Here is a 24,568-nt window from a genome sequence, read left to right on the forward strand (position 1 = left end):
GTACCCACAACATACAGTCACTGGGAAGGCTCCAGCGAGTTTGGCCTGGACTTCCCCACAATTTCATATATGATTCTTCCACCCAACTGCGAGTCAGGGGAAGGGACAGAGTCATGGCTTCCCAGGACTTTGGGAAAACAAGGTAACAGGCAATAGAAACCACAGGGGCCATCTTGCCTTCTATCAGGAATCTATTGATTCCTATGGCAGGACCTGGGTATCCCAAAATGGAGGCTACTCACAACACCTGTCAAATTCAGCATGGAGCTACCACCAGCCCATACCCTGCTCTGTGGGCCACACGCAGGTGCCAAAAACATACACTAGGGGTACAGGGTTGTACCCCCACCCATGGGTGCCATAAGGGTATCCTGAGGGTCTCTGTTCACCATGACAAAAAGAGGAAAAGCTGCACTGCCAGAGGTCCCAACTGGACTCCTGTACAGAAAACATCACAGAACATACATGATAAGGGAGTACAGGACAAGGACATGGAGGTCCTGTCCCTCCAATGCATTTCCAGCATCACAGTCTTATAGTATGATAAGCAGAAATCTTATTGGCTAAGTACAGGGGTTAATCCATTCACACATTTGTACATCAGGCAAAGCACATGGAACTCAATTCATTGACCAACTGCCAACCAATGTAAAGATGTTTGGTAATGAATTACTGATGTTAATTTTGGAACTTAGTAAATCATTCTAACTACTGCATGTTGGGCAACCTGCAATCTTTGAAGCTGATATTTAGGAATACCAAAGTGAAATATATTTTCCCTCGGCATAGAACTCACTAGAATCTGAAGAATTGATTTTGGAATGATTAACCACTGATTTACACCTGCTAGAGGCCAAACACAAAAAAAAGCTTCAAAGAAAATTCAGTAAAAAATGTACACCAGAGGGAGGCCAGCAGAACTCTTGTCCGTAATAAAGCTGAAAGAGCTCTGATGAATATTAAACATATTTATTTTTTAATGAAAAAGCAACAAAACATACACATGTTTGGCATACTCACTGAACGTGAGATCATATTGGTGTATATACAAACTTTAAAAGACTGTAAAAGCAATAACAATTATGGTGACCTTTCTAAACTGAAGATTCCAAAAGAATACTATCAATACACCTATTCTCCCATTTCGACAAATCTTGACAAATCCAATGATTATATCTTGCAGATGTCTCCTCACGCTTAAACCAGCATGAAAGAGATCTTTTTGAGCAACCAATTACAAAGGAGGGAGTATTTCGATCTTTCAGAGTTCATTCAAATTCATCAGACGTTTGATAATATCAGAATGGTAGCACATTTATTAGACAAAATTATAAGGTTCGATGAGACAACATTGCTTTGTGTAACAATTGACGCTGAGAAAGCATTCATTTGGGTGGATTGGACCATTTTAAGAGGAATGCTTGAAGCTCTGGGATTCAGTGAAGCATTCTTTAATTTAGGTTTCTATAAATATTGTAAGCACACCTCAAAGAGCTGTGATCTTGGCAGTTGTACTGGACATGGAGTTCTCTTGTTGCATCTTCTATTCGTCTTGCCTTTGGAAACATTCACCTGCTAGGCGAGATCTCATGCTAGAATTCAAGGTATTACATTTGGGAAATTAGAATGTAAATTATCAATGTATGCTGATGAAATCTTTCGTACATTACTGAATCCCATTTAAGCAGTCAGGGACCTCCTTATCTGAATTACAAGACTAAGGAAATGGTTGGAATTTAAAATCAACTATTCAAAATCAGAATTCCTGAATAAATCACCAGATTTGAAACCTATGCTAAAAAATATATTTCCTCTTAAGTGGGCAAAAGATTGGTCCAATATCTAGCAGTGAAATTGCCATCTAATATAGATGACCTGTGTTGGACTTACTATTCAGCCTTAAATAGTCAAATATGAAAAGTTCTGTCCAGTTGTAAGACGTTAACAATCTCTTGGTTGCATTAACTTCCTCAAAATTAATATTTTACTGCACCTGTTATATTTCTTTCAGGCACTCCTATTCGCTGCCCCTACCCAACAGTTATGAAAGGTACAGAGAGACATACTTCACTATGTCTGGAGGAATAAGGATTCACAAATCTCTTTAAAAAATAATTTTCTGCTTTTTAATTAGAGGGTGATTGCAGTGCCCGGATCTTAAAACATCATATTACAAAGCATCTTAAGTGAGATTACCTGGGGAATGGTGTAAGTCTATATCTACCAAACAGTGGTGGCATATAAACATGGCAGTGTGGGAATCATCCCTATGTCCACACTCCCTATAGCTCAGCCCAGTTACCAGACATACTACTGAAGTTACCAATCCACTATAGACCAACATCTTTCCCTTTGCCATTGTGTCCCATACACAGAAGTCCGGATGTTTCTTTTCTCAACCCCCAATCCCTCTTCTTTTCCACTTTGGTAACAACATAGAAGATTGTGCATTCCTGATCTCTTCTGGAATAGGGAAATACAATCTTTTCAACAATGTAACAAGGACTTTTACGCTTTTCAGACTGACCCACTCCATTCTCCTTAATGAAGGCATTGGATGATGAACAAAACAATTAGGGAAGTGGTGACACGTCATTGACCGCTTCTGAACAATTCAGTCCCCAGTTGCATTGCAAAAAAGCCCTCATTTTAAGTATTTACCAGATTTTCCTTACATCCTATGTAATAAAGGAATGGGCCTATGTGAAAGCTTGGAACAAAGATCTTGGGAAAACCAAATCAGACACAAATTAGACTGACATGTGGGCTACAGCAAAATGGTATTCAATGTGTGTTAAATAGAAGAAAACTGCGTATAAATTATGCTGTAGATGGTGTATAACCCCTCCCCCCTCCCAGAGGCTTCCAAATAGGAAAATATGCATATCCAGAGATTGATGGCGATCATGTTGGTCTCTGGGGTCACCACTACATGTATGGTGGAAAGTCGCAAACTTAAAGATTTTTGGCAAAGGTTATCCAGTCACATCTGTAATTTCTGCAAATTCTAGCTGTGTTTTTAAGGCATCACATGTAAACGAAGCTATCTCAAGGCGTACACATCTTGATGGCTGAAATCCTATGAATAAAACCTTTCACAAAACAAATAAGCCGTAACTGGTGAACAGAACAGCAGATAGCCGTCCACTTTCCTCAAATACAGAGATAAGTCTTTCCATAAACAAGGTACACCAATAGAAGAACTCTGATCACACCTCAGGCTGCATCTAGCTCTTGGGATTTCCAGAAGGTAGAGGTTTTCTAGGATTAGAGAATGGGGCCTATAGGGACGAATCTTGGCTTGCAAGTAGTGTGGACCCATACCATGCAGGCATTTGAAACTGGATTCAAGTTCTTAAACTGAATTCTACATTTCACAGGAAGCCAATATAAGGAGCAATGGCCAGCAAATGCGGAAGAATACCCAGAGAGGCCCACGGCCAACTGGACTGCAGTTCTGCACTCTTTGCAGCCGTGATAACTGGTTATCAGGAATTCCTATAGTAAAGGCTAGCATTGATTGAAGCATCGATGACGGTGTTAGTGTGCTCATGATTCAAGTAGGAAAGAATACTTTTGATAAATCGTAGTTTATTAAACCAGGTTTTCGTGGTTTTAGATTAGGTTGCCAATAGACCCCTATATTTTTTTATCTTATTGGAAAAGGTTAGTGGGGAGCCAAACGGGGGAGGTGCTGTATACAATTGTTCAACTTGAAGGTCATGTCCAGAACCAAAAAGAATAAGCTCTATTTTCCCCGGATTCATTTGGAGCCTATGATATAAAATCCAGCTCTCCAATTCAACCAAACAATTGGTAATGGTGTTAAAATCTACTTCTGGGTTCTGGTTTTCAAAATAAGCCTGTGTGTTATCAGCCAACGATTGGAACATCAGATTGTATTTATTCAAAATCAACAACAGCGAGAGTGGAGAACCTGGAGGCTCACCTGAGGTGACCCCTAATTTGGTGGACATATAGGCAAACCCTTCCCTGGGATCTTGGGGCAATGCTCCTTGGTCTCCCCTGGAGTCGGGTTTACAGTCTATATTCTGTAAGAGGGAAAAGCATGGCCACAATGCACTTGGCAGCAAAATTGGTTGTAGGTGCAGGATGGAGACAACCTGAGAGTCCTCGCGTACATTTGTGGTGGAATAACCTTTGACACCTTTGAGCCATGGAAAAACTATCTTATGGTGCTCCTTTTATATGAGACATAAGGTAAATGCATGGCGTAAAAGCTTTCTGTAAGGCTTTCACACCATGCATTAATGATTAATGTTACAACTCATTTTCATTCACCGCTCCCTTCATCTCCGCCATCCAAATGCTCCAGCATTTGTGCCGGCATGCATTTTCTAGCCAGAGCAAATGCTGGGATCCCTATGGAGTCCGCCAGCTTTATGCGCAAGCAAAAAGCAGACGGACTCCAAATGGATCCATTGTAAATGCTGCCTGCCATAAATACATGGCAGGCAACGTTTACTCAATTTGCACAGCGGAGTGCAAAAGGGGAGGGCAAAAGGTGGCGTACACGCTTGTGCTCTGCCTTTGGCCTCACCTTTTGAACTCCGCCGTGCAAGTTATGAAAATTTGGCAGCTGGAACCTGCCCACATGTAAGTCAACACGTACCGGGTCCCGCCGCCGAATTACAGGTTCATATAAAATTAGCTCCTAAGAGTTTCAAAGAAAGCCAGGCAGTATTTGATATTAAATGAAGACCTTTTCTTCATTATCTGTCTTCTGAAAATTGGGACCTTACCTGCCCATCTCTATCGTTTATCTTTTGAGTGTAGGGGAATCCTTGAGGAAGGGGAGGCTGAAAAGGAGATGTCCATATTAAATGTTGAGTTTTTTATTTAGTGATATATTTGGTAATTGGTCATGTTCTTTTTAATTCTGTGCATTGTGCACCTATCCTGTATGCCAGATTCTCATAGGGTTTTGTAATCTGTAACATGTCTTATTGGTGGGGAATGGGGCGACCTGGGAGGGCTGGGGGAAAGGATTGACTCGATTACCTATCTCTCTGCTATGTTTAATCTTCCTGCGTTGATTGCGTAAATACAATAAAATATGTCTGACAAAGATCAAAGACTATCCCCAGATGATTCGCCTGAGTTTGAGGGATCTTGGGTCATCCCTCATCAGGGAGAGCCATTTGAAAGATAAAGAGCTGGGGTTGAGAATCCCAGTGAATATCATCCTAGGTTCCGTGGCATTCAGGGATATGTGATTATTAAATTGCCCAGTCTTCGAGGTTGGTACTGGGTTGATAGTTAAGTTCAGCAGGATTTGGGAGTCATTCACATAGTGTTGAAAGAAATCAATGTCTGTGTATAGTAAATCTGCCAGCGCTTTAACATAAAAATCAACTAGGCCTGGGAAGAGATAATGGACCAGCAGGGGGGCGCACAAGGTATAGTGGGTATTGCAGATTTCAAATCACTTATCCTTACTCCAATTATGCATTCATTTAGGAATTCTGATACCCGTTTAAGGATTGTTCTTCCTCCTCCCGTGTGTCATTTTGGTCTTTGTAGAAGAATTTTGCGATTGACATTGTCCTATGCTGTGGAAAGGCTGATCAGCAGGAGAGTGCAGGGGTTGTTTCTGTCTATTGACTTTAGGCTAGTCTCCGTGCTCCTGTTAGGCCACAGAACTGATTTTCATGGGGTTGCTTGTATGCCTTTCTTAACTAATTGGTTGTAACTTTTACACGGATTTTGGCGATGAAAACGATGTTGGATATCAGACGAGATTGTTCAGGAATCTCTGGATCTGTGTTTGTTTTTTAGCTGGTGATAGTGATGGCTGCTTGTAGCGATGGCAGGGTGAAATACAACTGAACTGTATTCATCGACACAACCTCCCCTTACAATTTCATTTGGCACCTTGATGTATGTGTACCTCTGCAACCCCACCAAGAGGCATCAGAACAAATGGGTGATATTTGAGATACAAATAGAACATTTCCACCATGAGAAAGACAGTCCCTAAAAGGGCTTTGGCAAATCTACAAGGTTTTGGCAGTCTTGCCATGTTGCCCTTAAGTCACCACCTTTGTCTTTCTTGTAGTATCACTTCTAGACTACTGCATTGGCATCTTAGACCACCTTACCACCAGGTTGCTGCACAAGCTTCAGACAGCCCAGATTTTTGGAGATCATCAGATCACATAAGCCAAACCTTTCTACAAAGGCATTGCACTGACTTAGCAGGAAGAAACCCCTTCAGCCTCAACACCTTGCACATAGCGCTGGCCTCTGCTGCAATTTACCATTCCAATATTTCTATTTGCCCAGCAAAATGAACTAGGCCGAGAATTTCTATCCATATAGAAGGCTCCAAGCATTCTCCCATTCCTCTCTGCCCCAGGCTGCACCAATGCCTGGACACAACTTTGTGAATTCCTGTAGCGGGCTTAACCCCCCAGCAATTCCCTGAAGCATACGTTTTCTATGCCCCCTCCCCCCCCCACCCTCCCTCATTGCCAGCATTTTGATTACTTACAGCCTTAAAATCTGCTGTAATCTGTTTATATAAAAACAATCCTTGTTCCCTTCCGGTTACAGTGCTCTGAGGCTGCTGTGAGGCGACATTTGTGGTAATGTATTTGTAAAAACACCCAAATAGAATAAACCGCATAATCTGCTACCATTAGTCCATTGGTGAGAGCAGGAACATGCATACAACTCGATGTAATGCAATTGACTTGAAATCGAAGAGTTTAGGAACATTTAATGTATGGTTCTTCTCTACTGTCATTAAATAGCCTGAATTGTTCCAAAGCTGTGGCATATGCTGATATTAGCAAATGAGCTACTGTGGCACACTGATCATCATGTCTCTGTTCCCCCTCTCAGCAGAACACCTTAGTCACTATATTGGTCTTTAAATGGTGAATAGAAATAGAGTAACGTGATTGATGAAGAGGTTTGCAGAACTGCCCAATGCCCCCCCTCGTCACAGCACTCTCATCAAATCCTGGTGTTTAGCCAACTTCACTTTGCATGCAAAAGTCAAAACATTAGGTTCCAGCATGCAAAGTGTGGTTGGCTAAAATGCCAGGGCTGGGGAAGTGCTGCTCATGACCTGGTTTCAGTTAGAATTCTGGAGTCGGGAGGTCCATTGGATATGCCACATAGATCTGGGAGAGCCAGGAAATTCATAAATGGGACCGAGCCAGGGTCGAGTCATGGGATCTGGCCTGGCTCTAAGGGCCGAGTTTGAATAATGACCCAGTAAAACATAAAATTGAATATTTTGCCAAACACACAATCTGAAAAACCAGGAACGAGGCACGGACACAGGGGACTTAGGGTTATGGCCATAAACTTTTTTTTTAAACAAAAAGATGTTGGGAAATGCCTCTGTGTCCCTACTCCTAAAAGGTATTTCCCTACCTAAAACAAAACTAAGGGGTCTGTCCAATGTCCAGATGTCCAAAGCAAAATGTCCTGTGTCTAAAGTACCATTCTGGCCCTAAAAATGAACTCTAAGGTGAAAAGGGAAAATGCTTTGTCCTTGAGTAGTGTACAAATGTTCAAAAAGGAAAAGCGTTACTCCAACACAAAAGTTCCAGAAGGAAAAAGTTCACAATTCCAGATGATGGTTCCCTTTTCCTAGATTTCTCTTCACTCTGCTGTATATTTTTATGAATATCAGTTTTTTGAGTTTCTCTTGATGAACAACATAACTGGTAAGCATAACAACTTGGTGGTTAGTCTGAATCTTGGTGGGATACCTGGTGTACTCTCCTCCCAAGTTTCTTCTCCTCTTCAATATATTTTAGTCTTTGGCTAGTCCTGATATACCCTTATCAGAACTTCCCTGTGCGATGTACTTTACACACTGTCCAACTTGACTTAGCCCGATATGCTCTCTTGCCAGGGCTTTCTTTATATGAATACACTTGCAACGTAGATCTGCCTAATATACTCTCCTGCCGGGGCTTTACTCATAAGAATACACATGCAACTTGAATCTGCTTGCTATACTCTCCTGCCATGGCTTTTCTCATATGAATACTTGTGCTACTTGAATCTGCGTGTTATACTCTCGTGCCAGGGCTTTTCTCATAGGTTCTCTGTGCACACTTACAAACTTGACAGTCTCTTATATGGATTCCGTTCTGTCTCTTTAAGAAATTTAAATTCTCTTGTTCTTTCACATATGCTTCATTTACATTTATCTGCTTTGAGTATGGTTACCAAAATGCCCCCGTGTCCCAGCTTCCCTTGGGTGGATTCACCAGCTCTTTGTGGAATGTCTTGGTTCTCCCGCGGCAAGCCTGGCGTGGCTCTTTGGCGTCATGCTTCCTCTCTCTGGGTTCACTGCCTCTGCTCTGTGGTTTCTGTGTTCGTTGCGCCTCCCGCTCACCTGCTCTGAGTCTCAACATGCTCAAGCGGCATGGAGGCTGCCTTTCGGTACCTGTCAATACTCAGAAGTCTTTCTTCCTCTTCTCGTGTTCTCACAGTGACCATCTCCTGCAGTCTGCTCTTCTCAGCTTCGTATGGGAGTCCATTGGCTCCACAAACCTTGCACCAGCCCAGCAATTCCTCGATCGACACAAAGAGGACAAGACTTCTCCGGCTAACGTCTCTCTCCTGTCTGCTGGTTTACTGGTTTAAATCTCCTGGCATCAAGCAACAACTAGAGTGCAGCTTGTGCTCCTGGCCTCCATTGATCTTCATTACTCGACTCAGTTTCCTCGTTACAGTACTTTTGTATTTAGGGAAGTCAATCCTTGATAAATTGTATGCAGTGTCTGGGAAAGTATTCTCTGTAGACTTGAAAGGCAAGTCAGGTTTTGATGACTTGTATACAGAGAATGGGAAAGTATTCTCAGTAACCTTCATAGGTGGGTGAGAGGAGTTATGACAATATGCCTTTAAGGGATGGGGAATGGAGGGGTATCCTCAAAAGAAAAAGGCGGATACCATGTCTCATCCAATGATGTTGTGTCACCCCTAAGGGTTGCCTCCCCCATGTGATCCTCCATCATACAGCCACCCCAAGCGTCAGGATCAGGTAGCGGCTGCTGTCCTCTGGCCACATGGGGAGAGGTCACTGCCAGGAAAGCAGTGATGACACAATCAGATTCATCAGAACACACATTTGTACAAACTAGAGCTAGTGCTAGGAAGACCTGTCATAAAGTTCCAAAATCGCAAACAGGGTTTAAGGGATCATGACTTAACCAAGTTCATCCCGGGTTCACAACTTAACCAAGGTGTGTGGTCCTGTGCAACTGATTCAATCTCACGTTTGAGACATTTTAATTAAAAAACATTCATGGGTACCAAATGTCCTTTTAGATCTCATCAGCTTTCGATTTGCTGGACCACGAACGCCTACTTCACACACTAAAAGATGTGGGTTTATGTGATCAGGATTTTATTGACTGGGTGTATTTCTTCTTGACACATCAGATGTCCAGAGTATGCTCGGAAGAGGCACCGTCCTCTCAAGCTCCGATCACCTCTAGTGTGCCACATGGATCCTTTATGTCTCCCATCATTTTCATTCTTTACATCAGGCACTCGTGTAGCCTCCTGGAAGGCATGGGTGTCTCCTTTACTAACTATGCCGAAGAAACCCAATTGGTGATGGAACTATAGGGTCTCTACTCTTTGGACTCAAACCATCTAGGGTTACATCTATGCTTCAACTGAGTCTTGGATGAATGCCAATTGGATGTGCCTTAATGGCAAAAAACAGAGTTATTTATCTAAAGCTTAATTGGACCCCAAATTTCAACCTTTCGCCTTGATGATTGTGATATCTCGTTTGTAGAAAGGGTCACATCAAAATGCTTGCCATGTACCTGGATTAATCTCTTTCTGCGGACTGTCACGTAAACCAAGTATCAAAAAAATGCTCCTATCTCCAACTGCTGGGGAAGACACAGCCCTTCCCATCTGAGGAACAGTGCGGCTCTATTGCTCGGGCCATAATCTTGTCTAGACTTGATTATTGTAACTCACTTTTGATTGGAGCTAATAAGAAAGGCCTGTCTAAATTTCAAATTTGCCAGAATTACTCAATTAGAATTGTTAAAAGCAAATCGAAGTGGGACCACCTCTCTAAGAGTAGGCAAGAACTCCACTGGCTTCCCATCACCGCTCGTATATCTTTCAAAGCGGCGATATCTGTATACAGCTGTCTTTATGGCAGCTCCACTGCTTACCTAAAATCCATGATTCTTCTCTAAGTCCTGATTAGATCTCTGCGCTTCTCTGAGATGGGGTTAGTAAGATCTTAATGTTTCAATCAGACCAATGGCCTAGGTAAATCTTTTCCAGTTGTGTCAGCTAAAATGTGGAACTCCCTTCCTTCTAATCTGAGACTTGAGGAAATCCATCTCAGCTTTCATCCTAAACTAAAAACTTTCCTCTTTGAATAAATCCCTTCCTGCTCTTTAACCCTGCTGGAGCCCTTGATGGCTCGCCTGCTTTGTCTCTGTCTCAATCGTGTCTATGTTGGTGCGCCCTGATGCCTGTGGGTTTTGGCACCTTTTAACTATTTAAATAAAAGAAGACAGAGACATATGTGCCAGCCACACCAGTTATGCAACATTTGGGTGGTTTCATGCACACCATTTAGCTTTTGTCATCCCAAAACATGTGAATTGATTGACAGGGATGCCTGCCCACTATCAGAGACACTTAAATGCAGTGGCCATTTCAAAATTGTTTATCATGCACATACTTCCAATTCAAAGAGGGCAATCTAGCATATTCCAATGATTTAGTGTCAGGTAATTTCTTACTTTAAATTTAGTAACAAACTAGTGAAACTTCGGCTTTTAAAATCTGAATATTCATGCAATATACAATATTAATATATAATCTAGTGCAACTGCAATTTTTATCTGTGGTTCAGCAATATTGAAATATACATTTTGCAGCTGCTTAAACATGTTTCAAGTAAAGGAGAGGCTAAGGAATTTGTAAATGGCTCTGCATTTTATCCATCCGTTTTCCCCGTTGTGCTGCTGTTTGCGAAGTGCATTTCGCTGCAGGGCCTGTCACCACCATGAGTTGAAGGTCAGGCATCATCCCTGCTTCACTCCAAACAGTTCTGTGGTTTGTAGTCTTAATCCTCGAAGCAAAAGCAGAATCGATGAGGTGTAAATGCTAGTCCCATGTCCATGCAGAATACAAGAGCTGTAGCCGACCCCTGCATTTTAAAAGCAGTGCCCTTCATCAAAGCAGTGGTAGGTCGGGTGGGTGTGGGGCTGGGCCTCTGATAAAATGAATCTCGTTGCTGATGGCAGGACTGGCCATCAGGAGGAGATTCTGCCTGCTCCTAGAATAAGCACCATGTTTGCTAGTGATTGGTTTTTGGGGGACTAACAGGCGGGTCCCAGCTCGGTTCCTATTGGCATAAAACCTCGGGTTGAGCTTCTAGGAGCAACTTGGCCCAAGCTGGATCGCGCCCCGCCCAGCTCTCCCACCTCTATTTCCACATTAAACATTTTACAGACACCGGTTAAAGTCAGAGAATGTATTTTGCGGATTAGCTACAGAGCTGTGATTATCTGACAGAAATTTGTCCTGGAATACTAGCCCTTTCTTAAATACATGATTTATTCAAATCTTTTGTCCAGGCAGACAAAAGGAGGCTCACCAAATTCACCATAGCTTTCAAATTGTCCCATTTACGGAGCAAGGGGGTCATCCGGTTCTGTTTTCCTTTTATTTTGCAATCTGCAACCAGTTTTCTTACATTTATGATGGTACAAATACTGGAATGCAAAGAAAAAATGAGGATGGTCTTAGACGCTCACTCTAGAAATGGGACAGCGCGAGACCTCTGACTTGCAAATTGATTAAAGCATGAAGCTGCCACCTCCATTTTGTCTTTCGCATGCCACCTTTCTACTTGAAATGGCGTTCCTACTGGCTGGAGCAACTGGAGAGGATGTTAGCAAGTCTATCCGGGGCAATGGATAAACTCACTGCCCTGGAGCCATTTCCTAATGAATGTGGATTGCTACAGTGCTTATTATTTGAGATATGAATTTTACCCCAGAAGAGGGTGGGTGGAGTTAGAGGAGGACTGGGAACTAAAAGAGGACCTGGAAAGAATGTTCAAAGGGGCCCCATATTACACATTTTGAGCAAGCCCAACCCCTTCGCACAAAAGAGGCCCATGATGCAGAGGGTCACCTGGGCAATGTCCAGTGTTCCCTGTAGGCCAGTCCACCCCTGCTTAAAGGCCAGAAATGGCGTAGGTGATTTGCTACACTGGAAGCCACAGAAAAAGTAACGGAAGAAGTTAAGGGAAGGGGGCGTGGCCACGAACCCTCTTTCAGGGCGCTGCGCTAAGAGGTGGGGAGGAGGTGGCAGGCGGAAGAGAGGCAGCGCTCATGATCGTGTCCTTTTCTGCTGTCTGCCTGTGCTTTGTATCAGCTCCCTGCTACCGCGACGCATGCGCTAATGCTGCTTCGACAAGATTTCATGTGTTCTCATATCTGTTGCCAGCCTCTACGACACCACAGCACACCCACAGGTGCTCTCATAGTTAGTTGTCCGCTGTACCATTTGCTCGAACTGCATCACAGCTTTTCCAGTTAATCATTGGAGCAATGAAGACCCTGTCATGCGTGGTAGAATTGATCAACATCACCATTGACTCCTGTTATTTGACATCTGTGGCTATTGCTGTGTGCTATGTGCTTCATAGCCTTAAGGCTGATCCATTTCTGACTACTGTCACTATAAACAAGCCAGTCTGTGTGGCTTGCAATGACACCATCTTTGGTCCAGCTGTTGCAATCCCTTTGAAATGGTGCTCCTCCAGCAGTGGAGTAACAGATGCGCACTGGCACTCCGGCCTACAGCAATGCACTAAACGCACACGATAATTGCAATGCAAATCAACACGTGCACAGTGCACCTGCTTGGCATTCTCAAGCCGGTGGTGTCAGCTGGGAAACGAATTACCGAGCATGTGGCCGCACAGCTTTGGGCCTTCCATAGGAAGGGGGGCCAGAGTGCACTGTGTCTATTTGTGCCGTGCAAAGGTGGTTTCTCATCTATTCTTTCATTGGTCCCCGTGTCAGAGGTGCACACTGTTGCAGTAGGGACCCTTGTCAGGCAGAATGCTAACATAACAGGGCCGAGTTAGGTAGCTGCACCTTGTAGACAGCAACGTTTTCACCCACCCTTTCCCCTCCACCTGCAGGAGAGCCGAACAATCATACTGGGCCTTTAGGGGAGCCTTCAAAACGTGGCTGTTCGATTAAGGCCACAGGGAGCCTGCTGTCTTGTGCTCCCCTCTTGACCCTCACTTGTGTGCAACTGGTCTGTAACAGTGCAGTGATGCCCCAGGGTTTTGTGCACTTTATATATGTGAAAATAAATAAATATTTCCATTTCATCACTGTCATTGGGAAAGATAGCACCGCGAGTTGGACATGATTTCCAGTGCTGTGTAATGCTTCAGAGTCAAAAAGCTGTGCAACAATGAACAATTTACTCAATCAATGCACATCTGCACCTTTATGTGTATGTGGTGACACGCATCGATTTACAGCAGAAAGAATGTGTTTAATAGGTTATATTTACTGCTATGCTCTAAGTCCGGCTATTGATCATAATGCCTAGGTCCTATCCTGCAAAGCCAGAAAGGACATGGACGTGTAGCAGTGATGTGTGAACAGCATACAGGTGAAAAGGCCTCACCTGGAACGCCTGTGTGCACAACATAGGTCATCTTGCGAAGTAGCAATATTTTTCTTATCAAACTATGATACAGCTGTCAACCGATTACATAGTTTCTAAAAGATTTTCTCTCCATTTCTACGTAGATATGCTCGCTTTACATGTTGAGGGTTGGAAGCGGAGGATTGTTTTTCGAGTGAAACTAAGTAAACCTAAACTGCATGCAAGTGTAACACTTCAAGCATGCATGGTATGCAAAAGCATCAGCAAAAGCTCTGCTTGCCTGCCCCTCGATGCCCTGCTCAAGCCTTGCCCTGCACTGAACACCACCTACAATATTGCTTTGGCATTCTTGATCCATTGACCATTCTTTGCTCCCGCCGTCACTCTCAGATACGCATGCGGCGAATCGCAATCACTGACGCGCCTCTTTGTTGCATTGCAGACAAAACAGATGAAGTTACGCCCGTTTCCAAGCCCTTAAAGCCTTTGGAAAATGTGACTGTGGACTCCAGGGTGGCCACCATGAAGCAGCGCCCTACCAGTAGATGTTTCCCTTCAACTACAGAAATGAACGTGAGTATGCAGCTGCCCGCGGGCCTTAAGCGAGCCGCGGTGACATCCTGGGGCACTCCATGAAGCGCACCTAGAGAGCATGAAAATTGCCCACCGAGAGCTGGTAGTTGACAGAAGAAGATGCCATCAACATCCTCTAGTCTGACAATGACCTCACCTAATATACAAGCAAACCATGTCTATTTCCTCATCTTAAAAGTCCTACATTCGGTTTCATGTGATTTTACCGAAGAATTTAAGGAATTGTGCGTGTTCGATATATAAGGACATATTTAAAATGTATGTTTACATGTGTGCTGTATTGTAGTAAAGGTTACATTTGGACTCTGCTCATCGACCCCTTAAGTAGGCTCATGGGTTGATTAAAAGTTAGATGCAGCAAGGTTTCCTGTACCGAACACACGGTATGTCCTATGACGACAGCGTCTACAGCCACCCACTGTGTCTAACTGTAAGTTGGATCCGGGGACATGAGCAAAGAGGAATGACTATCGACAAGGTGACGGCTAACCTCATTACAGGTGCTGTAAAGATGGAGCCTGGGCAAGCCGTAGTGCATATCAACAGTCCTCTTTTTCTTACCATGAAGTGGGTGGAGGCAGTATGTGTTGATTTTGCGGATCTTTGAATTGCTAGCATATTTTCAGTCTGCACCCATTTGGCTTCCCAAAGTTTAGTCATATCTATAAATGTGATCCTCCACTTGACCTCCAGAAATCAAGGTAAATCTGTCGAAATCCCGATGGAGTCTGGTTGACTCCAAATGTGGGGTTTGACACTGGTTTACCATCACTCTTAATCCCACAGTAAATCCGTAGGACCCGAGGGGCGGTAACGGTAAACAAGTTTGTTAGTAATTTACTGAAATTCTTTTTGAGGCCCAGTGTCCCTTTCAATGTGGTATTTTCCAGTGCCACCGGGAACGCGTGGTCTATTCAGATTCAGGGTAGCTGTTCAAGGATGGTTTGGCATTGGCCCCGATTCCCAGAAAATCAGGATCTGAAAATGTCATAGAGGCTGCACCTTTTTTTAGATTACCAATTTTTGAAAATATACAGGTCACCTTTAACCAAAATAGCAGAATTTCGGAGTGCTGTGCCTCAGTACAAAGGATCCTTTGACCAGCCCCCTTGATTAGATTAGTGTTGGCAGTGCTGCCCCTGCACTAAAATGGTACGTTCCATACACCCAAATGGGGCCCTCATTGTAATATGTCAACAAGGAAAAAAAGTGTTTCTAGCTCTTTTTGAGGGGTAGAATTGTAAGTAATAGAAATCGGGGCTGTTCCACTTACAACATTGCTGAAATGTTCTTCTACCAGATTGTGTAACCCCCCTTTGCTGGTTTCAAGCAAGATTTTTGTGTCTTATTTTGAGGAAAAAAACATCCCATTTGTGAATATGTGGTGCACTTTAAAATGTATGGAAATGCGAACTTCCTCCTGCTTATTTTGTGTCCCCTTCTTTTTAGTCAATGTATGATAGACAGGGTATTCCCGTGATGCCGCCCACGGTCCCGGGAAGTCCTCAAGGTCCTTTTCTAGGCATACCCCGGGGCACCATGAGACGACAGAAATCCATAGGTAAGACGCCATTTTATCTGTGAGTTTTGCATGCGCGCTTTGCTTCTAGTATAATGGCTGCTGTTCCAAAGTCTAATCAGTGATGTGCGTGGCCGTGACGCATTGCTTGCAAAATATCGAGTGTCATGGCGTGTTTTAGGACTAATGCATTTTCACAAGAAATGATTGCTCTCTATACGCTCCACTTTGAACATAACTTGATGACTTGTTTGGACTCCGAGAACTCTGTGGTCTATTGAGAAAATTGCACCCAGCACTTCTTCAGTTGTCTGTGCCAAATGCCTTTGTTTTGGAGCAGGAGGGAAAGTAAAGCACCGAAAAACACGTGCTCGCTTTCAATCCTTCTCATCAGATTAACCCTTACAAAAAAGTTTGTATACAGATCTGTACATCAATGCTCTCCAAAATAGGGCCTTTGGACCCGCTTTGCCACAAAATGGAAGTTCTATACCTCTATCAAGCTCTCGACCATTGCACCCTGCTTTATATGCAGCATAGCTCCTAGAAGACCTTTACCCTTCTGCTAACTCATGATGGTTACAGAGTACCCTTACTCCATGCTATATCTTCTCTTGCAGAACTCCCTCGATTTAAAGTTGGAGTTTTGCCCACCTGCAGAATCGCGCCATGTGTATGGACGCGTTATAAATGACTTGTATCATATCAGATTCCTGCAGCTTTTGCAGTCCCAAGCAAATGGCATGGGTTATTTTTGGCCTAACATGGCTGGACCTCTCACACATGGCCACCGTGGAAGCATGCATGGTGTCAGCTGGTGAGGCAATGATCCCTGTGGCCAAGCACTACTATTCCTTGCAGCCAAATGATGGATGCGCTTCACCCCCCCACCCCGGAAGCATAGTATTTCTATATTCCGGCAACACCTTTGTATCAGTCAAGGTACTCCCTAAGAACTAGGAATACATGTATGTGAGCTCTGTGGATTGCCACTAGGAGTAATGCACTTTGCCTCATACGGCAATAGTCACAAATAATAATAGTAAAATAATTGCAACAAAAGCAGCTGTTGCACTTTTAGATAAACTCAGGCACCAAATTGGTCGTGTATTACACTTGGGCAATTACCTTTACTTTGGCAAAGACGAAGATTATGATTAAAGTAGGGCCACTGCTTGATTTCCTGAGCGAAATTCCAAACCTATTGTTTAATGTATTTCATTGCACCTACTAGGCATGTCAGATTTTCACTGCTTGGCCTTGATTCCAGCTCCAATAAGTCAACTATTTTGTATTAAGGTTCATTTCACTTTCATGCCTTACCTTGCCTGTACTTTTGATTCCATCTCTGTTCTTCTTGCCATATCCCCATCCGACCGACCAACTCCTCACTCTTCTGACCCTATGTCCAGTGTGCTGACCGCATGTCTATTCTCCGCTACAGTTGACACTGCTCGTTTTGTCTCTGTTGTTCTTGCCGTATCTCCATCCCCATCATATTCCCTTGAAACACACTGTTCGGGTGAACAATCTTTTCATATACTATCTCCACATGTATCTTCACCTTAGCCTTGATAATGACCCAGGAGGGTCGAAACACGTGTCGGCTATAAGAACACATATATTTGTTTAAAATCAACCGGCCCAGTGTTTTGAATTATCACAGACATTGTATAGCTCTTTTCATAAAACCATCCAGACCTATGTTTTGGAATATCACAGCCTTTCTATTGCTTTTTCAAAACACAATTATCCAGAGCATGTGACAAGAGTTCGCACCTGTAGTTATGATGAAACCTTACCTGAGACGGAGGGGCACCACCCCATCAAAACCCTCACACACGCAGCCTGGTATGTAGACTTACCCGATTAGCGCAGTGATCCTCGTATTCTAGTGCCCTAACTGGTTTCCTATTCATTGCATTTTTTTTTAAAATTGGAAGTTGGGGAAGGGATGGGGGGGCTAGCACCCCCATGCAAATCTTGCAAAAATTGCAGGAAATGGCTGCAACGCGTTGGCCTCCTGCGAGCTGTACCAGACCCATTGCTAATGTCCTAACCTCATATATATCCTATTGACTCATATATTTGTTCTTTTGGCCATCATCTCTGTTCCATTTACCCATAACTCCATTAATTTCACCTGATTTCCATTGTAATGACCTATCTCTTCATTCTTTTAACCCACATCTTGATGTGATTAGCCCTCATTCTGATCTGTTGATGTACATCACCAACATATCGACCCAATTCTCATTTCTTTTTGATCACATGTCTTTTGTATTGGGTCGCATCCCCGCATCTTCATTGTCTTGACCAAGATGCTCGTTTGGTTGACCCTTCTCTTCATTCTGTTGACCCACATGACTATTCCAATGACTCCGATCCCCATTCTTTTTGATCACAGCTCCTTGTTGTTGAGGTCCATCTCCGGGACATGTCCCACGTATAAGCTTTCACTCATAAATAAATAGAACCTGGCAGCAGAGAAGGACCAACAGGTCAATTCGGATTGCCCACTTCTCTGTAAAATGCAACAACTGTTGACTTAATGCCAGCACTGGCTTTCGCCCACTCTGACTCTCCAGCATTTCGCCCAGGTATTTTAAAAGCTATTAACTACTGTAGTTTCCCACTGCCCTTATGCCACCACTACTGAGTAATTGGTTTGTGCATTTAACACCGAAGGAAGATGCCATGAACGATAACGCCTTCTTTTCGATCCCACCCAATTTTCAGACCTTGCATATCGGTTTTCACACACGCCCCACCCCAACCCCTCTAGCCTGCGTCCTGAAGTTCAAGCATAAGTTGTTTCCATACACCATGCATTGGCATTGTCTTGTGCGTGCCCCAGATGCTGGCTGTCAACCTTTGGGGCTGGCCATGTTCCCAAGCTAAGGTCTACTCCGTGAATGCTGTGCGTTAAACAGATGATGAGGCATGTGTCTGATCATTGAAGCCCCATAGGCGTTTCACTCCCTGTGCATCCAGCAAATGTATTGGGGATGAGGGAGCACCTGGGATCCTTGGCCCAAGTGGCAGATCCAACCCAAGAAAAATATTCACCTCAATCCAGATGCTGTTCAACCAATCAAAGTTACATCCAAAGTGGCTCGAGTTATCATAAAGGCAATCAAACAGTTTTCTCTTCGTCCATTTCTATTGAAAATTGGAAGCAACCATGTCTTTTCTAACACAGCAGGCCCAAATATACACAGATGGTTGGTGGTGTGCATGAAGTGCACCAAGCGCATGTACTTCCCATCCAATCTGCTGGTACATGCAGGCAAACCATGTGGGAGATCCAGCACCCCAAAGCCGGTGCATATCACTTTTCTGTGTCCCTCCTAAATGGGGCTCCATTTGATTGTTGGTTCTGTGTGTTGTAGGCGCTGATGCCAATGATGGGGTTATTTGGATTGTATATTTAGCTTTGTCGTTTGAGGCGGCACACAGCACCTCTTCAGTTAGCAGTTACAACAGAAGAAGCAGAGTTTAACAACATAGCTGCAATTGGCGTCATGTTATATGTGTGAGCAGGCCTGGCATTTAGCCAACGGCGCATTGCATTCTGGGATCTATCCTTTCTATTGTTACATTGCAAATATGGGTCCACAAGGCCTGGCGAGCAAAGTGGTGTTGATCCAAAAGCCAGGCCCGGCTGAAGAGGCCACACATGGAATGGAGTGTCCGCGCCACTATAAGGATATTAGGACACACTTCATGATTTGGAAGGTCTGTTAGCACATCTCAAATCATAGAATTGAAATGAATCGGACAGAATGTGGAAGAGACCAGGGAAGCGAGTTTGCAAAGTCAGCGATAGCAAAATGGTATTTATTGAGTGTTGGCCTCCAGGCAACAAGGACAGGTATTATGTTCCAGAGAGTGAGGCGTTTCTCTAATTGTTATTTATGGAGGTTACTTGCATGTGTGTTAAATGTTGTCAGAACAATGGCTCGCTCCTATTGTAGCGAAAACATCCATAACTCGGGCTAAAATGTCACAGCGTACCAGAATCAGATGTTAAAAAGGCAGATTGTGAAATCTCTGTCCATAATTTTAGGGAAAAAACGGTCTTCATAAAACTTGACAAAGGGAGACATTCTGTCAAAAACGAGTGCAGGGATTTCTGGTTCTGCGTTAGTTTTTCAGTGAATTTAAAGTCCCTGTGCAGTCTCTTCCACAAATCCTCCTCGTTGTCACCTTCTCATTGTAAAAAGGATTTCAGCGCCTACAACATGCAGAATTATTTCTCATACCTGTATGAACAAATGTTTTCGGCCAACAGTGATAAAACAGCTGAAAAGCAATCCCATCACAGGCGCCATATTACAGAAACTTTGCACCAGTGCAACTGCAACTTTGTGGGCCACCTGTATAGAGAAGTGTGTTCTTTCACAAAGTCAGTTCTTGCCACGCAGAGGCATTGCTAGGTGGGGACTGAGGGTGCTATGGGCCCGGGTCTTTTGGTTGTAGACACAGATAGAAATTCAGGGGCTAGCCCCGAGTTCTGACAGTCCGGACATTAGAGTACCCCTGGATCTTTTCCAGACCTAGCCACACCCCTGTTGCCATGGTGCAAATACTGTGCGCAGCGGCCTTGTACTGGCACAAAGTTCCTGTAAGGCAGGCCCCCCAGTTTAACTTTCCTGTGAAAATGATCAGGTTTGTTTTGTTCACAGTAATGTTTTAACTGAAAGCTCTGCCTACATGTATCTGGCCCATTGCTGCTGTTTGATGTCTCTATACTTTTTGTTGTTGGAAAGCCTTCAGAGAGACCACTTTGTACCGGAATAAAATAGCTCGGTTACAAGTGAAATCATTATCTGCTTCAATATGGCTTCCTTTGGCAAAAATGAAATGAAAGAAAATTATGAAAACAATGATAATATTGTCTTTCATTCTTTTTTGAGCTTCTGTTTCATCTGTAGCCTCAACAAAGCCATTTTCGAGCACTAAATGTTAAAAGCTTATTTGTTGTAAAATGCAAGTTTGTTTTGTTTGGTGTGCAAACATCCCTTTACTGCTGGGTAGTGCGGATGCGAGAGACGGTTCACTTTAATGGGAAGGTATAGGTGCTTTCAGAAGAAAAGTGCCAAATTATAAATTGCCAAACAAAAGCATATATTTTTCTTGGTAACAGCTTGAAATTGTGGTGCTAGCCATTAATTAAAAATCCATTGGTGTTTGCCAAAACCTACAGTAGCAGTGAAGGGGTTTGCCACACAGTCAATTTTAAATGACTTGCAGTGTTTAAAAAATCAAAAATGCAGTTTGTTAAAAAATAAAAAATAATAGTTGGCAGCCTTGTAACAAGGCGGCCCTGTTGGAAAATTGTACCCTGCCTGATTAACAAATGGTTTCCTTCTGCCAGACAGCAGAATCACTTTGTCAGGTTAGTAGCTTAGCATATTTTAGGAAATGTAATTACCCATTGATTGTGTTTGCTCTCTTATTTGCATGCTTGGTATTCCGCGCATAACAGCATAACATAATGTCGCTGCCGTGCATAGGCATTGTTGTGACTGCATTAGACTTCTAAGTAAGTGCCTTTGTGCCTGTTTATTGACATGTCTGTGTAATCCCTTCTAAAATCCCCTTGTGAGGAGTACCGGACTGCATCAGTGCTTTGCTAATTAATCAAACGATTGTGCATGCTTGTGTTGCTTTGGGTGATTAAGAGGAAGCGCGTGTTATAAAGTGTGCTTTCTCATATTTCTGCAGCTGCAATTCTGGGAATGTTTGCTTTTTTCTAACAGCCCTTTAAAGAAAAAGATGCTTTCAAATTTGGCATGCACACTGCGCAGGGGATATCATCGGTGGGGCTGGGTGACTCAGATTATAGAAACCACGAGATTACAAAAGTATACACTCCCAAATAGATGGAGCAATGGGATTATGTGTGCGTTAGGTTTCTTTGAGTGTTGTACTATGTCATCCACCCACTGGTGAGAGTTTGGTTTTATTGGAATAAAACACAATTTTCATGGGAGCATTTTCTGAGTGTGAGTGACTGCTTCTCACCTCCAGTGTAGGTGAGTAAACTTCCTGTAACCTTTTCATGGGTGGTTACAAGCTTGTGGAGGAAGCAGACTAAACTTGTGTCAATGGATGCGTATTTTAAGTGTTGCCTGACACTTATTTTATGGACCAATAAAGAACACAACGGCAGCTCGCATTCATTGACGAGCGGCAGACAGTGGTCAAGTCCTAAAAAAAATAAGTGGGGGGACTCATTAACATACCAATTTATCAAGGTGTCCTCTGAAAAAAGTGGGGGTACTCCGTCCACCTGCATGTGCCCTCGACTTGAGCTCTGGCGGCAGATGCACCCATGTGGTACCTTGCAGTAAACATTTAAGTAGGACAGCTAAGGACATAGAGCAAGCAAGTATTTGGCTCTTGTTGGAGGTTCTTCTCTGCCAGAATGGACTAGTTAGCCAACATACAGAATGGCTTCAACATTGTGGCTTACCCCTGCAGACATTCATTGAAGGTAGTTGACCCCTTGTTCTCTGTGCCTAGAGTGATAGTTGTCACTGACTGATGGTACCCCAGAGGCCGAAATACATGCCTGTGGTTGCAGAAAAGACACCGGCCTGACATTGGAGCTGGACTGCCCTTATGGGTGAGGGAAGTCATACAGGCAAACAGAAATGCTCCTCTGCTGTAGCAGAGGGAGCGAACATCTTATTGGCCACCCCGCATGGCCTACAGCCCATAGAACAAACCAGTTTAGCTGTTATTGGTTGTCAGGACTTCTCACATGGTTGGGTAATTAAGGGTAGAGGTCAGCGATAACACCAATATATAGTTAGACCCCAAATAGAGAGCGGCTTCAACACTTTGGCTAAGCCCTGTAGACATTCGGGTAGGATCTTGCCGCTGGCACCGGCCCCTTGTACTTAACTAACAGTAGACGTGGTTCTGCGTGTTGAATCGCACCCTGCAGACATTTTGATGGAGAGAAAAGAAGCGGCTCATAGGGCAAGACGTGGGTGCATTCATTTACAGGGCTCTCACAATGCATGGAGTTTGTGCACATGCTCTGGGAGTCAGTGGCATCACAGGCAAGGTACAAAATAGATTAACATGGGAATCTGCTGCACTCGAAGCTGCTTTAATGGGACGAGCAGAAAAGGCCGCCATTGTTTAAAAAGCAGCCCATTGTGCAGTTATGAAGCAGTTTTGAAAATAAACTGCACGGGATGACCTGCACTTTGGTTGACTCGCCGTCAATTGCAGCTTTGTGACATTGCAATCCATGCCAGTTTAATGGCACATGAGTTCACACGTCTTTCCCCCGTTTATCAGCTGCTCTGGGTTAGAGGCGGGTTGAAGCCGCTTTGTTTGTAGCAATCTCTCGGGTTACCTTCCCTCCACTACTCCAGTCTTGAGTCGCAATGGCAAGCAAGCAATGTCAAGACTAGACCACACAAGCAAAGTAGAGTTGTTGGTGAGTTTTGAATGCTGCTGTTCCAGAGGTTTTCTTAAGGGGTTTAATGACCCTTTGAGTCTTTCCAAAGTCCCATGGGCCACTAATTGGGCAAGGGAAGGCAAGAGAAAAGGTAGCCGTTTGGGTCAAACCTTGATTTCCCAGGAATGGCTCACAGAAACCTGGGTGCGGCTGGGGCGGGGCAAGCTAAGGCATCTAAGCCTGGCGCATGGCAGAACGTTCCTTGGGGCAACCAGACTTTCAGAGGCAGTGGTAAATCATACAATTTCCATATGGCCAGTTCACATATAACTCTGGGTCGGTACCAGGAGACCAATTGTGCTCGAGGTCATTGCAATGCGACCAGTGTGATGCCGCCAGTGTTGATGCTGTACATTGCTCTGCTTGCACATTAAGCAAGAAAGATGCAGGGGGTGCCCGCAAGTTCTACCCTATCAGGCGCTGACCAGCCCTTTACATAATAAGCGACCCATCCGTTCAGTCCTTTCTTCTCAATACTGTTCTTTTTTTAGTTCTTACGCCGCTTGTCTCTTTGTCCTGTTTTTGGACCCCTCCCCCTAACTGTGCTAAAGCTCCGGCCGCGCCTGCCCACCTATGCATCTTTCCTACCGCCCTCACGCTCCTCTGGTTGGAACATCTTGCCGTTCACCTGACGCAAGGCGGGAATTTCCAACGCTGGGTCAGCCTTCACGCATTGGAAGTGCTCTGTCATAATTCACCCATCAATGCAGTTCTTACTAAACTTTACTTACAAACCTAAGCTTCCGCTACTGCCAAGAAGAGGCCCAGCATTGGTCCAAATTGAGCAGCCAGTCAGTGCTGTGCATGACCAGTGTCAGTCACTGGTAGAGACCAGTAGTTCTCAAACCCCTAAATAAATTGCATTTGAAGATGTTTAGAATACTCTTCAATGCAATAAAGGATAGTTCTGCGCCATTTCTGCCAGCCCCTATATTCATAATGAATGTCATCTTTCAAGTCTTTCATTGGTTGGTACCATTTGAATTGCAGAAAATGTGCTCCCCTGAAAAGGTCACATGATTTGCAGTGCCTGGCACATTCAGCGAGGCCGTGGGGCTCTGTTTGGCTATATTTAATATTAGTCTTTCTTTCTGGAGGTGGTCTTCTCTCGCTTTCTACGCTGGGTGCCACTACTGAGCATTGGTTGAGTTCTGACATCCAAGCACATGCATACTGCAAGGTTACACGTCTTAGCAGGCCTGTGGATTCCACACCATTTCATGCGTGCTGTACATAACTGCCCGACACTAGACCAGGCGAGGCCAATGTCTACACTCTCAGCTAGACGGCGGCCT

At 43.9% G+C, this 24,568-nt stretch overlaps 1 protein-coding gene across 9 annotated transcripts in view; it reads left to right on the forward strand.

Annotated features, from left to right (window-relative positions):
- Positions 1–24,568, forward strand: part of SHANK2 (SH3 and multiple ankyrin repeat domains 2) — a 4,166,579-nt gene that overhangs the window by 3,976,154 nt on the left and 165,857 nt on the right. For 7 of the 9 annotated variants that reach the window (XM_069623409.1, XM_069623408.1, XM_069623412.1 and 4 more), the window contains 3 exons: positions 14,120–14,250; positions 15,721–15,832; positions 21,171–21,191. In XM_069623409.1, coding sequence (XP_069479510.1) covers positions 14,120–14,250; positions 15,721–15,832; positions 21,171–21,191 — 264 coding nt within the window. The remainder of the gene's footprint in view (positions 1–14,119; positions 14,251–15,720; positions 15,833–21,170; positions 21,192–24,568) is intronic. The other 2 variants (XM_069623411.1, XM_069623413.1) reach the window with 1 other exon arrangement.

Source organism: Ambystoma mexicanum, chromosome 11, assembly GCF_040938575.1.
Source record: "Ambystoma mexicanum isolate Mex_15411 chromosome 11, UKY_AmexF1_1, whole genome shotgun sequence".
NCBI lineage: Eukaryota > Metazoa > Chordata > Amphibia > Caudata > Ambystomatidae > Ambystoma > Ambystoma mexicanum.